This window comes from Vidua chalybeata, chromosome 2 (genome assembly GCF_026979565.1).
Source record: "Vidua chalybeata isolate OUT-0048 chromosome 2, bVidCha1 merged haplotype, whole genome shotgun sequence".
NCBI lineage: Eukaryota > Metazoa > Chordata > Aves > Passeriformes > Viduidae > Vidua > Vidua chalybeata.
The window spans coordinates 82,573,171-82,588,628 of record NC_071531.1 but is presented as its reverse complement, the minus strand read 5'-3'; the positions used below and the strand labels follow the sequence as shown (position 1 = coordinate 82,588,628).

At 42.7% G+C, this 15,458-nt stretch overlaps 1 protein-coding gene across 1 annotated transcript in view; it reads right to left on the bottom strand.

Annotated features, from left to right (window-relative positions):
• The window catches only part of HEPHL1 (hephaestin like 1), a 32,576-nt gene that overhangs the window by 3,967 nt on the left and 13,151 nt on the right, over positions 1–15,458 (bottom strand). Inside the window, exons 6-15 of the mRNA XM_053935078.1 lie at positions 14,561–14,729; positions 13,750–13,886; positions 13,460–13,591; positions 10,770–10,981; positions 10,211–10,361; positions 8,901–9,113; positions 6,144–6,357; positions 4,427–4,566; positions 3,284–3,424; positions 155–261 (exon numbers count right to left, since the gene is read on the bottom strand). Coding sequence (XP_053791053.1) covers positions 155–261; positions 3,284–3,424; positions 4,427–4,566; positions 6,144–6,357; positions 8,901–9,113; positions 10,211–10,361; positions 10,770–10,981; positions 13,460–13,591; positions 13,750–13,886; positions 14,561–14,729 — 1,616 coding nt within the window. The remainder of the gene's footprint in view (positions 1–154; positions 262–3,283; positions 3,425–4,426; positions 4,567–6,143; positions 6,358–8,900; positions 9,114–10,210; positions 10,362–10,769; positions 10,982–13,459; positions 13,592–13,749; positions 13,887–14,560; positions 14,730–15,458) is intronic.

The following is a 15,458-nucleotide window of genomic DNA, read 5'->3' as shown; positions in this document are numbered from 1 at the left end:
GTTAGTAAAGAGTTCAAAGCATCTAGCTCTGTAAATGGTTCCTCTAGCCTGTAGTCCTCTTCCAGCTGCGAAGCAGGATCCTTCCAGGAACATTACACAAGGCATGACGTGTTAGCCAAATCAACCCAAGCTTTAATGGCCATTTCTTGGTTACCTTAACAAAATTTGCTGTTGAATAATAAACCCAAGTGATACAATTTGGATCTGTTTTGCCAGGACCGGATCGTTCTGGGATGTTCCACCTGTAGGTGTTTATTTCCCCTGAAATAGAGAGAGAACAATTTTACCTTGAGCAGCTAAGTATTAGAGGCTTTGAATAGTATCTAACTGAGACCTCCTATCCTCTTCATTAAAATTGTCTGCATCAGAACTACCTGTGGAAGCATGCGGCAATGGCATAGAGATACGATTGTGACTTCCAAGAGGTCAGTGAGGTTCCAGTGGTGTAAATGAAGGCAGATTGCTCCGGAAAAGAAGATCTGCAAATGATACTGACAAAAGTGGCATCCCACAGAAGGAAGTTTACAGACAGGACTCTTCATCTTTCCCTTTGGCAAAACTTGTAGTAATTCAATGATCCTGGCTGCTGATGCTTAAGGTCAGTTGAGGCATTGGGAGTCAAGCCCAGAAAATGTTTCTTGGACCTTCTCAATTGAAAAGGGCAAAAAGAAGTGGCAGTTGCCACTGGGATTTTGCAGAGGGAGCTGCAGAAGTGTGTCAGCTGGGGGCCCAGATAGCAGAGCTGGATATGTACCAACCTGCTGTCTAGGAGCAGCATGGGGGTTCTTTCCTCTTCCAGATAAGACCTTGCTCCACAGCAATTACCAGAGAACCTCTATCCCTTCCCAAATGTCATCATCTCTGCCACATCCTCCCTGAGCAGAAATTCCCTGACCTCTGATTTTAAAAAACCTGTAACAAATGGATGAGGAAATGATCTATTTGGGTGAAGATCATTTCTCTGCACTGGACACAAACATCTGTGTTCAGATGAACTGCCTATGCTGTGCTTCCCTGCTTTGCTTTTTGCTGGTACTTCAGGAAAGGGTAGGAGACCAAGATGTGGTCAACACCTTGCCCTTTTAAGTAGTGGAGAAATGTTGAACCAAGCAATCTCTGTCCCAAAAGTCTTTCAGGGTGACAACAGCCAAGAGCATCGTGGGACATGCTATGAGTCAGGTGAAAACCAGGAAATCACAGGACCATGATTTTAGTACAGCTACAACCCAACAGCTGCCAATAGCTGTGAACATCTAGGCAAGGAGAGTTTTCAATCTTAAAGGGTTGGGAAGCGACTGAACCTAGTTTTTGTGTCACTGAGCCATTACACTGTTCATGCATCATGAAACAGTGGGTTTTAATTGTACAGCGGTAACTACAAAAACAAAAAAGTGGTGACTCTCAACTCCCATACAATGTGAGATGGGTCTCATGCAAGTATTCCAATATTGTTTACTCTTACAGGATAAGCATCATGTCATGAAGACATTAAGTCCATGTCACGGAGACATAGGGCAGGGAAGTGTTTCGCATCCACCTGTATCTAACCTACATGTCATCACCTCTTTTTAGAGGGTGTGATCTGAGAAGGGAGGCTGGTCATGGTCCTCCACCCCTTCCTTGCTTTTTCTTCCTCAGCTCAGGATGTTTGGAGGCTGTAGATGGAAAAAAACTCCACCCTACTTAAAAGCTGACACACTTCAGAAGGCATTGAAGACTGATCTTTGAAGTGCAAATAAGGCATAACCCCTGAAAAAAAGTGATAAACATGAGGAAAATTGATGGTTTTTCCCTTTTTTCCTTCTGGGTAATTGCAAGAATGGTCAGGGAGAGAACAAAGTTGTGGCAGATGAGAGCTGGTTTAGCATAGGTTGCTATGGATATGCTCTCTGCATCTATTTACCATGCCCCCACAGTTTCTTTTAGGATCTGGCAGTGCTCTCAGGAGTACAGTTTGTCATGATGCAAATCTCTCTGATGACTGATTTAGGATTTAGTAGAATTAGACAGTGTTTGGCACTGTTTGGGGTGAGCAGTCCAGCCTGGCCTAGGAAGAAAGACAGTGAGGATTTCTTGATGGTGGGGATTGAGGTGCCCAGAAATTTTTCTTATTTTCAGGGATTTCATTTCTACGTTAACTGCTCTTTCCAAACTCCTAAGGAAAAGTCAGTCCTTAGACCTTGCTGAAGAATGCTTTTCACTTACTCTCAAACAGACACCTTCCCTCATCACACTCATCCCAAGCCTGCTCCCGTGTGGACACGGGAGACATGACAGTGTTCCCGTTGTTACATCTCAAACGCCAGCCTAACAGCGTCAACAACATCACTGAGCAAATAACAAAACAAGGGAACTGTATATAAATCAGTTCCTTTTCTTTCCCTTCCCCCATGTATTAACCTCAGGTATACATTCATCAAACTCCAGCAAGGCAGATGTTGGCCCATATTTGGGTATGAGTTTCTGTATATTTGTACCGTACGGACACAGCTGTTCACAGGAAAGAAATTTCAGCTTGTGAAGAGCTTTATTACATCAAATTTTCTTTACATTTGGTCTCACACTGAAGTTCAAAATACCGCAAAAAAAACTGCATGGGTATTGGAAAGAAAAGGTGGGTACATTTTGGATTGACCACAATGTCTGGGTTTTACTTCCTACTTAGAACATAAACCCAACAAAAAAATTGAAGTTCAAAAAAGTTAAATAGGAATTTTTCTATATGAAAAACTATTTTCCACTGTTTTCCTCACTAGAAACTGAGGAAACATATTTGGTACACTTTTCCAAAGGTTATTAATTCGCAGCTACATTTGGCATTTTATGCATGATTCTGAATGCAAATGCCAATTACCTGTACCTTGAGACAGGCAGAGCTAATATTAACATCTGTAATTCTTACCTATGAATTTGAAAGTTTTTAAAACATTGTTAAAGTGTCAGTCTGGAGCCAAATGCAGCATTGGCTGCATTTCTCTTGCCATGATTGTGGACCTGCTTCTCTCTCTTTTGGAGGTATTCTAGTGATATTACATTCCTGTTTCTACCCCTGATAGGAATGAAGGTTCATTCTCTGCCCAAACGTGCTCACTTGATCAAGAACCTACATGTCTAGCAACTCAGAACTGTAACTGAATAAGTGTTGAGCATATTATGCCTGGGAGAACATATAGATATGGGCAAGTTTGAAAGAGAGATTATCATTAATGTGCTAAAATGGTTTTATATACAGCCTTTGTAGCTCAAAGAAAAGAAGGGGGATAAAAAAAAAGGGGAGCCTTACCAGGGAGGGTAATTGGTGTATCAAGCTGTTCTTCACAACCAACCTCTTCTATACCATGTGCACTTATTGAATAAGGCCTGCTGGCTTTGTTCTTAAATACGATGAGTACAGAGTCACCAACCTCGGCATGGAGTAAGGGCCCTAAATTTGAACAGAAGATGCCAGTGTTTAATGCTGCTTTTCTGAATTCAACAAACTCTCAATAGCTTGGCCTAGGAGTAGGGCCAAGGGCTCTATCATAACCATTGGACTTTTCTGTTCTTCCAGGAAAGCCATCAAAATTGGTTTCTCTCAGATGAGTAAATGCTCCATATGTTTAAATAATCCCTTTTCAGTCAATGAAGAGAATTGTTCTGTCTGAAGACAGGTCTTTGGACAGCTAGTTTTTAAGGAAAATTCCTGAGGATGGCTTTTGAATCTTTCAAAATTTTATTGTCCTTCAGAAAAGGAAATGGTAATCATATTCCTAGAGAAGGTTATCCTGAGGGAAGAGTATGAAACTGTATCAGGAGAGGCTTAGTTTCAGTATTAGGAAAAGATTCTTCACTGAAAGGGTGGTTGGGCACTGGAACAGGCTCCCCAAGGAAGTGGTCACAGCACCAGCCTAACAGAGTTCAAGAAGTGCTTGGACAATGCTCTCAGGAACATGGTGTGACTCATGCAGGGCCAGGAGCTGGACATCGATGATCTTCCAACTCATGATATTCTAAAATTATTACTATTTTATTACCAGTTGTTGCCCGCTTTTCACCCCATAAAAAAACCTGGACTGATGGTTATTTTATGATGGGTAAAATTATGTCTTGCCCAATTGCAAACACAAATCCATCTCCTTAATATTGTCTTAATCTGTTTAGAAGAGTCTCCCCCATGTTACAAGCTCTGAAGCTAAGGTGAATCCTGGAATTGCCATTATAGCACTCCTTAGGATACTCCTTATTAATGTTCAAGAATGAATTCTTTAAGTTGGAAAGGATCTTTTCACTCAGCAGTTTATATAAATAGCATATGAAATCACTGATACCTGGAATAGGCACCACAGTTCCATATTTTCCAACTTAAAAAGCTAGAAAACATCTTAGTTTTTGGAAAGCAATCTTCCCTGACCACAGGCTTGGTCTGTGGGACATGAGAGCTACTTGCCCAGGATTTCCAAGTGTTCCTCCTCTTCTGTCCTCACTTTGCGCTGTGTGAAGTTGCCACTTGTGTACTCCCTGTAAACCACCTTCTTGTATTTTGAACCGATCAGGTCCTCTGCTTGGCTCAGAAAAACATGCCCATAGCTGCAAAATAAAAAGGCAATAAAAGCACTAAAGTATACATAGCTGAAAGCTAGTAACTGTTGTGTTATTCACAACGATTCAATGAGAATATACAGCTTGATCCAATGTGCTGATGGATGTGAAGGCCCTGAGAAATGCAAGAGGTTTTGAATAGCAAAATAGCAAGAGTGATAATCCTTCCTGAATGTACACCCTCTTCAAACAGGTAAAGCTGGGGATAAGTTGCACTCTCCAAGAATTTTGGGAAGACAAATCCTTCACCAGAGCTGGAGCAGGGGTAAAGTGTGAGAAAAGAGTGGTTTCAGCTGCTCTCTCCAGCTGCATCGTTCACTCCAATAAAAGACACTGCCTATCCCTGGGAACCTGAATCCTCTTATCATGATGGCTGCTTTTGCTATCTTGGCTATTAGCCATGGGAAGATGATAAACAAAGCTTGATCTTCGAAAACAAATGCCATCATCTGAGAAAAGAGGGAGCTGCTTTACCCTTCCCTCTTGCTGCTGTGTACTGCACAGGTTTGATGCTTTCCCAGCCTGATGATAAAAGGAGAAATGTATTTTCCATTCTGCACCTGGAAGAGGATGCTTTCCAGGTTTACCCCAGTTTGTTGCTGCTCCCCTGGGATCCCAGAGGGCTGACTTGCCGGCAGAGGACACTCACAACCCGCTGTGCAGCTGAGCATTCACCCTCTTCTGGGAGCAGCTGTCTCCTGGCAGCTCATTTCCAAGGTGCCCCTAGCAGGGGAGTTGCAAGGCTGGCTCACAATACACTAAATAAAACCAAAAAACTGCCCCAGGGATACTGCTTACTGTGTAGTGAGCTGTGTGTGCAATAGCAGCCTTTGACTGTACTGGAGTTTATGTTTTCTTTAAACTCACATCATCACCTGTGACTCTTCAGGTGTACTTTTTACAAACTCCTCTTCCTCTGTACAAAGAACCTTTTCACAGATGCTTTTCTAAGGTTTATTTTTGACATATGCTCCTTTTTGCTTTCACCAAAGTGTCCTCAGAGACCAATCTATGCAATATGATCTGGAATGTGTATTTTTTTCAGAAGTTTTTTATTCCTTTACAAAGTACAGTGATTCAGTTGCAGGGTGACTTACGTTCTGATCTTTTCAGGGGATCTAGGGGCTACCATGCTGCAGTAAAGCAGGCTCAGCACCCCCATCATGCATCTGCATTGCCTACAGGAGGTCACATCTGGAATAGGTGCCTGACTTTCTCCTCTATGAAAACCAGAAGTCTGGGATGGCAAGGCTGGGGAGAGTAAGGGAGAGGAGGGGGTTGGGGCACATCATTGTAAGGTTGAGCCAGGGCTGGAACACAAATTTGGAAGCCTTCTTGAATTCAACAGCATTACAAGACACTCTGAAATGAAAGCATTTGAAACTGGTGCCTATGAACTAGTCTATACTGAGAGGCTGTGACTTTGTAAATACGTTTTCTCATATTATGTTTAGCAAAGAGCTCCTCCTAAAAACTACAAGGGTGGCATCATGAAATGCTGCTTCAAAGTTTCCCCTCCACCATAAGTGTGTCCTGTGCCCACAACTGTTTTTTGAGTTGGGTACCTTTCCTCATAGCTGCTGATGTTGTAAACCTTTGGTGCCGAGCTCTTATTTGAGGCATAGTCCCACTCAACCTCCTCTGCTGCAATGTAGTAGAGCCTCATGGGTCCACGCTGCTGCTGGGCTCGGGTGGTGTTGCGGCAGCTGCTGACCTCGTAGAGATGTTTCATCCCACCAACAAAGTGATCAAAAGTCCTGCAAACCACTTTAAATGTGCCTGCAAAAAAAAGCACATGACATTTAAGCAATTAAAAAAACCTAACAAGCATCTTGGCAAATTAGGTCCTGTGTACATCTCTGATCTGTCCTCAGGTAATCCTAATGTATGATGCTGTATGGAAAATCAAGCAAGGGGATGTTTAAATAGAATGACAGAATATTATAGGCTGGAAGAGACCTCCAAGATTATCAAGCCAGCCATTAACCCAGCACTGCTAAGTCTACCACTAAACCATGTCCCTAAATGCTATCTCTACAATCTTTTAAATACGCCCAGAGATTGTGACTCCACCACTTCCTGGGCAGCCTGCTCCAATGAACTAAAACTCTCTGATGCAACCTGAGGTTATTTCCTCTTTTCCTGTCACTTGTTACTGCTTGGGAGAGAAGACTAACACCTGGGTAGTTATAGAGAGTGAGAACATCCCCTCTGAGCCTCCTTTTCTCCAGGCTGAACACCCCCAGCTCCCTCAGCCACGCCTCACCAGGCTTGTGCTCCAGACCCTTCCCCAGCTCCATTTCCCTTCTCTGGACACGCTCCAGCCTCTCAATGTCCTTCTTGCAGTGAGGGGCCCAGAACTGAACACAGGATTGGAGCTGTGGCCTCAGCAGTGCTGAATACAGGGGACAGTCACTACCCTGGTCCTGCTGGCCACACTATTGCTGATACAGGCCAGGATACCACTGGCCTTCTTGGCCACCTGGGTACACACTGGATCATGTTCAGCTGCTGTTGACCAGCACCTCCAGGTCCTCTTCTGCTGAGAAGTTTCCCAGACACTCTGCCAGCAGCCTTTGGCTTTGTATGGGGTTATTGTGAACCAAGTGCAGGACCCAGCAGGACTTGACCTTGTTTTATTCCCTAGGAAAAACCAGCCTGCTTCATCTTTGCTCAAAAATCACCATAAATTACTTCTAACTATTTGAGTTAGATCAGCTTGGCCAAGGAAACTTTGAAAAGCACTTAGATGTCTGGCAGCAGGAATAAGCTTGCCAGCAAGCCTTCACTGCCAGTGAGCCCATGCTGCAGACATGCCCATGAGGAACACAAGAAGAGGAGGAGGAAGAATTCATTGCAAAACTCAATAAAGTCATGGAGAAACAAGGGGTGTGTCAGAGATGCTGGTTCCTTGTCCCTGAGCACAGAGCCACTGTACCAGCCTTCAGTGCAAGAGACTCTCCATGGAAACCCCTGCAGTTTGTCTGGTGTAATCAGGCTAATGAAGGGCTCTGCAATACAGATACAGACCCATGATACAGGAATGCCTGCTTATAACCATTTATCTATATGCACAGTTGAGATAAACTGTAACTTTCTGACCCTTTGCATTCCCTTCATGAAAGACCAAGCCACCATGGGCCCCCTTTTTTTTTTTGGTAGTTCTGGTGGTCAAAGATGGTAGTGATTGTGGGAGCATATTTTGGCATGTTCATGGGCAGATTTTAATATTTATACTCTCCTTCTCTCCTGCCCATTTACTCAAGCAGAAGTTGTCCTGCACAGCTCCACCTGCTAGCACTGTGTGAAGGAGGAAAACACTTTCACAGCTGCTTTGTATGTGAGTCAGTGATAGAACCAAAATTAGAAGCATTGGTCTGTCTAGACTAGATCTCAGTCCATTTCCTGTGTTTCAGAGGAAAAAGTGATGAAAAAGAACATGTAATTAAAATAAAATCACGTGCACTGATGATTGTAAATATCTGATAATTCATTATATTTCCGTTATTGCTGATAGAAAATTAGCCAAAAATTAATAATCTCTTAGAATAATTGTTTTGTGTGAGTCCGACAGTGAAAATTCATGAGACATAGTGGAAATGTTTGGGATTTGTGTAAGAAAAATTTCAGTTTTCTTACAGCATCTGCAACAGAGGTCTAGCCTGGCACACACACAACTCCAATGTACATTTTTATCAGGTGCCCTGGCCATGGAAGGCCCTTGGCATAGCCTTGTACAACCCAGATGACTCTGTTAATTTAAACAGAGTTGCACCAATGCAAGGCAAGGTAACATTGTACTTTATATTATGAAGATTATTTGGTGTCTCCAGCAAACGACTCACACTCTCCTAGTTTGAAGTATGAATCACTGGATTACCCATGAGATTTAAAAGTACCTTTAATGTGTAAGCTTCTGAAGAAACTCCTAAAGACTGACTATTACTGAAAAGCTTTTGTTGGAGTCCTAAAGTACCTTAAATGATGCTGACTATCCACATGGCAGTGAATTTGCTTTTCTAAAAAAGTCTCTTTGGAGAATTATAAAATTCTATATATAGCATCCTGTTAGCTATCTCTCTGCCTGCTGCTCTGCCTATCCCCAGGTCATTAAAGCCTCTGGCTTTTGGTGCACATGCATATTTGATTTATACACCTTCCCAGAAAAGTAATGCAGCCTGAATTCTCAGCTATGCTGGGTCCCCAGGGTCTCTCTCCATGCTTTCAGCCTCCTTGTGCAGAGCAGAACATCTCACTGTCTGTTATTTTGGCTCACTGGTATCTGCAAGCGCCACACAACCAAAATCAGTTCATGAACATACCTACACGGTCTGGCTGCATTAGTGCTGTCCCTGATAAATGTGGAAACAAGGCCAGCCCATCCCTTGTCGTCCCTCTCAAGTCGATGGTGTTTCCTTGGAAATGAACCCCGTGCATGTCGTAGTGACTGCCCAGCCCAATGAGGTGCCAGGAGACCTTGTCATTCTTGCACATGGTCAGGCCTGGCAGATTGCCATACAAGTAGCCATTGACAGCTGCAGGAGAAGGAAAAATCCTGGTTAACAGCAGGTCCACAGAAAAGTATCACAGAGCATCCTACCACCTGCCTGGCCAGAGACTCACGACTCAGCAAGTCACTAAAGGGGCCTTTTGTGAAGCAAAGGTAGCATTGGAGAGCACCAAGTTAACATCTAAATGCTATTCCTATAAACTCACAACTTCTACCTCTTTGGTTTCAGCCTGTAAAATCTTGCATTAGCACTTTGCAGTGATGTAGCATTCGTCCTCCAAGCTTTTGAGTGTACCTCCCAGACACCGGCCAAGTGTACAAATTTGGCACGTCCGTTCAGCCTGGAGAATTTATAACCATGTCATTAAGGCTATGGAGAGGGCCATAAAGAGTCTGAGTTACAAGGGTGTTGTAAGGCAAAACTCCCTAATCCTCAAATGTTCTCTGTGATCAATGTGTGAAAGATGCTATAAAAGAACAAAACTTCAGTATGAGATCCATCTCATAGAAGAAGAATAAAATAGATAGGTCCAGAAAGCCCCAGAGTTCTCTAACAATATATATCTAAAGCAACAGTAGGTTATGTGATTTGCTCAAGTCTGTCATCCCAGGGATACCTTGGAGGAGATCCATGCTGAAGTCAGATACTTGCATCCAGAAATTATGTTGTAAAATATTTCTGGCCATTCCCCTGGTCTTTGTGTCTTCTCTTCCAGAGGTGGTCACTGCCCAAATGGGAGATGACAGAGCAGGGCAGGTAGATTTTACTGTGTGAGTCAGTGCCAAGGCCAGCAGTGAAATTTAACACACTGGTGAACATTGCCTTCTTCTGCACCTGTCTCTGGCATTGTGCCTTTTAGAACTAAGTATTGTATCTAAAACCAATGCTCTGTTCCCTTTTTCCAGATGTAGATGGTAGATGGATGCACCCATTGCCACTGTGACTGGGGTTTCAGCGTGCACTCCAAGGGCATCAGGAGCTGGCCATAAGCTGACTGACAGCTTTCCAGCTCACTCTCCAGTGCAGTGCAGAAAGCTATGAATGATGATAAAACCTGCCAACTCATCTTCCTAATATGATTGAATAAAAGGTATAATTAACAGACATTAGATATTTTGTACCATGCATTTTGTTGGATTCCATGAAATCAGCATCATTTTCATCCACTTTTGAAGGATCTCCAGTAAATGCTTCAATATTCTTGTTCAGATACCAGCTGTCATTCTCATCAAAGATTGAAAAGAGGAGGTAAAATTCTCTGTCTATTCCTTTCTGTAGATGAGAAGGAAGACAAGACATTAAAAAAAAGTCTATTCAATAAAAATGAATAGGTTTTTATAACAAAGCTTTCTTTTCCCCGAAGCCACCTTCTTACTAAGTCTGCATAGAGACAGGAATTGGCACCTTTTCATCAGCCAGAAGGATAAATAAAGTGTCTAGAACGTGATGTGAAAAGAGTTATTATTTGCATGCAAAAGACAAAAAAACTAGGGAAGAGTGAGGATATTAGGGAATAGTGATTTTGTCTTCTTAACCATCCCCTTAGATCAGCTTTTACCCTGAGGAGTGGCATTTGTTTAATCTCTGTAAATGGAGCTGGGAATTGGGCAAATTGCCAGTATGGGAACCCCTGGTGCAGCACCCTGCTCTTAGGGACAAGCAGATATTCACGCTGGGCACCTGCGTCCCGTCGTGATTCAGGGTGTTCTTCCGACAGACCAGCAAAGGTCCCACCAGGCCAGAGTTGGTGTCCTTGACAGCATCGGTGGCTGAATAGTACAGGTAGGTCAGGCACGGGGGGTCACTCTCTGTTGGACCTCCATCTTCAGGCACCTTCCATTTGTATGTGAAGGTTTCACCTGGCTTGACATGGGCTCCTGGCTTCAGGTAGCCTGTAGAGACAAAGTTGAGATGCACCAAGATTACAGGAAGGCTTTGTCTTCCTGACTGCAAGAGTTAGATGGAAGTTGGGCATAGCTACAGATTTCTGTGGAGAAGCTCCCCCTTGCCACAATAGCTGGAGCACCATCCCATAATTTGGGCAGTTATGCCATGGGAACATCTCACCCAAGTCCCGTGCTATGGGGACAGCTGAGCCAATTCCCCACAGAACAAGTTTAGCTGCTCCACTCAGACACCTTCTGACGCTGTGTTGGATTATCTGGATTCAATCAGACAAGACATGCAGAGCTCATCCTGGTGCTTAAATGGCTTCCTCTAATGTTTATAACTTACCTGCCCTATCATGGAATTTATTTGTGGCACAAACTCAGACTCTGCTTTTCATTAAGTGCCAACAAATCAATTACATTAGTGAGTGGACCTGGAGCCGTGGCTCTTTAGAAATCCAAAACAAATCTGATCCTGGTAATTATTTCTTTTTTATGTTGTAGCAGTGCACAGGAGCCTTTGTCAGCATCTCCAGAGAGTGGATGATATTGTTCTTTGTTGGAGGTTACTTTTAAAGGATTTGAGCTATTGTCTGCTGCTATGCAAAGGGTGCATTTAGATTTTCTTTGACCCTGAAGCATTCATTGTCTATATTTTCTCAGCACTCTCAGTCTCTAGTACTCCAAGAAAATCTTAGAAACTTAGAAACAAGTGAAAATAGCAGTGTTACATCTGAGCACAACTATTTACTGCAAACTGCAGTAGAAAGCAGAGTATAGCTTCCACAGTATCCAGTACTACTGGATTCATCCTGCAACAGTCCTCAATGAGGCAAACATTGACTTGAAGTCAAAAGCTCTCTGAGACTGACAAGTGTCAAATGCAACATGCAAGGGTATTTCCTGACAGCACTGAAAAAGGTCCATACATCTACAGATATCTCTAGATGTAAGTATTTTTATTTACAGTATTTCCACATGAGTAAGCTGCACTTAGACAATGCACAACCTCTGAAAAATTATTTACCCTCAGCATAAACCTACAGGCTCTGCATGTATACCTACAGGATTTCTGCATGTAAACACCTGTAGATAGATGTAATGGAAATCCACAGCACAAGAGTTAAAAGGAGAGAAGAAGGGGAAGACAGATTATTGATGAATCTGGAGTCAGGTTTCTCTCCAAATACCCACACGTGTGCCAGCTCACATGGTTGCTGAATTGCAGGTTTTGGGTTGATTTTGCTACACACTGAAGTGTGCAGTGCTGAAGGGCACTATTACCAGGGACTGTTAAATAAAAGCACAACAGCTTTGCAAGCAGGAAGCTGCAGTTCCATTGGAGATCTATTTCTGACATGGGTGGCATTAGGATCTGGGCAGATAACTTAAAGGCTGAACTTAAGCCAGTTGTTTTTTTATATTTTGCCTCCTGGTGAATTTGTTGAGTTACAAGGTCAGGAACAAGAGGCAACAATTTAATAAAGTCTTTTGCATTGACTTTATTGTATGATGGGTTTTACATGTTGACCTAATTCTCTCTCAGCACAATTTTCAAAAGAGGGATTATGTCTCATGAGTTTCTTTTGATGCGCTGTAGTGGAAACAAAACAATTTAGGCAACAAGAAAACTACATTCCTTTTCAGGGCTGAAAATGCACTTTTTCAGAGACCACAGCATTATCTCTGTAGATGCTATGAATGTGATTCATCTCACCTTAACTGGGCCATCTCAAGCTTAGTCCCTAACTCAAACTCTTCTTCTGTGGTTGGTGGAGACAGAATCACAGCTCCAGAGGGTCTTCTTGTCACTGACTGTAAAAGGTACCTACCAATTTACAGGATATTTAACATTCAATAGTTCAACTTAGATGATAAGACCCTGTTCTTGTACAAAATGAGAGGAAGAATTTAATAAATGGTCCATTTCAACATTTATGTATTTATGAGAATTAATAAGGATTATCACTGCTTTGTGATATGTTCCAGGGATATCAGATAAAAGCTGCCTTTGAAACTGACTATCCTGACAGTAAAGCAAGGGCAATGGCCAGCCTAGATTAGAGAATTGGGAGTGATGCAGCTGAGACCATGTGGATAGCTATAGCCAAAGACTCAGCAGGGCCATCATGCCAGATCCTAAGAGTCATAATTCTGGAGTGTGTCCAGAGGCAATCCACTCCTTGGAATGGAGCATTAGTTTAGAACTAAGAGAAATGGGATTGTGCTTGTGACTTCGATTCAACATAGGCCTCAGCTAGTTTTAGATATCTCGTCGGGCACATATCCAAGGAGAAGAACCATCACATTTGCAGACTGTGGAGTCCCATTGATTGTGACATGAAAGGTAGATTCAAACTAATCAAAGCATCCTTTCTGTGCCTTAGCATCCATGAAAGGGCAAACCTGCGGAGCTCAGCAGCAGATTTTTGGACTCAAGTATTATAGATGTTTCAATCCACTAGTGCAGCCAAAACTTACCATCTAAGTAGGGAGCACCTTCTGACAGCTTGCTGAAGCTTACACCATGGGCCATAATGCTATAGCTTCTTCTGGCTTTGTTGGCAAAAGTAACCAGCACTGTATCTCCCACTTCAGCTTTTATAACAGGGCCTTAAAAAACAGAGTGAGGGAAGATATTAGAAGGACTGCTCTCCAGCACATTTCCACCAAAAGAAGAGAGAGCTGCATGCACTAAATTCCCCTCTCAGCCCAGACGGTTCTACATTCAAACCTGATGTAACGACAGGAGGGGAAAATATTCACTGTACCAAGTATTCCCAGGTGCTTCATGTCCTCTGACCAAGTCTTCTTACTGAACGTTGCGTCAGTATATCCCACGTAGTGAACTTTCCAGTATTGCCCTCCTATTCTGTCAGTCCCTTGTGTGAAATATGTTGCAGATTCACTGTGGAATTAGCAAATCAGACTGGTTAAATAATTGAAGGTTCAAGCAGAACTCTTCATTTCAGATAAAGTTATTACTCCAGACACAGGGAAAATGACCCCCCAAGCTACTAATCTCCATACACTTTCCTAGCACATGAAGAAATATATTACTGGTTTGAAGTAGCCAACAAATGAGCATTCATTGTACATTAGACTTTTATGTTTAACCCTGATTTACTTAGGGAGACATCTGTATCAACGTACCTTAGGGCAAGAACTGTGCACACTGTGTCTAATCATTGTTGGCTTTTCTGGGAGACACTATCATGCAATTTGTCTCCATCAGTAATATCAGGGGGGAAAATTCTGCCACTGTGGCACCTCTGAACTGCACTGATTGTAAGTGTGAAAGCTGCCTGAAGAGCCTCAATGAAGGGTCATTAACTGTGTTGAACTTGGTGTGCCTCACTTTCCCCATGGATTTAATGCAGTAAGATAAGTGCTTCCAGAAGGCACCTTGAAGCATTGCAGTTATGCATCTAGCTTCCTGACAAGGCTGTTTAAATCCATTCCTCCCTGCCCCTTTCAATTAAAACTAATGACAGTGCAGGACCTAGCCCATGTGAATCACTGGGGCAGTGTCACACTGACTCCTGAAATTAAAGCACAACAGGAGTTGACAAGAAATCTTACCTGCCAGTGGCATTCAAACCCTGCCCAGTGAATTTATCATAACCGTCAGGTCCATAATTCCAGAGCACTTCTTCAGCAGCAATGTAATATCTTCTCTTATGACTGATTGGTGAAGAGTGAGACAAGTTTTTCTGGCAGATCTGAACATCATATAGTGCCTCCATACCACCTGGGAGAAGAAAGAGTCTGGAGACTGTCCCTGACCACCTGCAGAGTCAGCATTCTCATGGATACAAATGCACATTCAAAAGTCTCTGGGAGCTACATGGATTGGAAACAATTACTACAGTAAATTTCTATTTCAAAATACATTCTCTGCCTACAATGGGCCAGATACCAACACCCTTCCTTTGCAAGGTGGTACACTTTATGCAATAGGTAAAACCCACAGACATAAATGACACTCTTTAGGGGACTTATTTACTCGATTTCTTAATCTGCATAAGGATGGTAGAATGATTTTGGAGGTCAGAGTGACTCCAGATATCTGCAAAATAGCATCATCTCCCCCTGACTTCCACTGAAATACAGACTGGTTATTTCTGCTGAAGCTATTTGTTGCTTGCCAGAGTCGAGTCTGTTTTGCCTGATGCAAACTCCACTGGAATCAATGTGTAAAAATTCTCCCAACTCGTCTCTGCTATGATAACTATACATTGCCTGCTGCCGTGACACCCAGTTTATGATATGCGCTTTTGGGGTCTTGCACCATACAAATATCACAACATCACCATCAAATTTCTTCACAAAATGGTTTCTGAAAACACTGCCAAGTTTTGCCTGATTTCCATAAGTCAAAAAGCTATTAAGTGTTCAGCTGGCATGATTTTTTTTTTATGCATAAGTACTTACCTACAACAAAAAAACTGTGCTGAAAAATTGGTATTCAAAGCTCCTC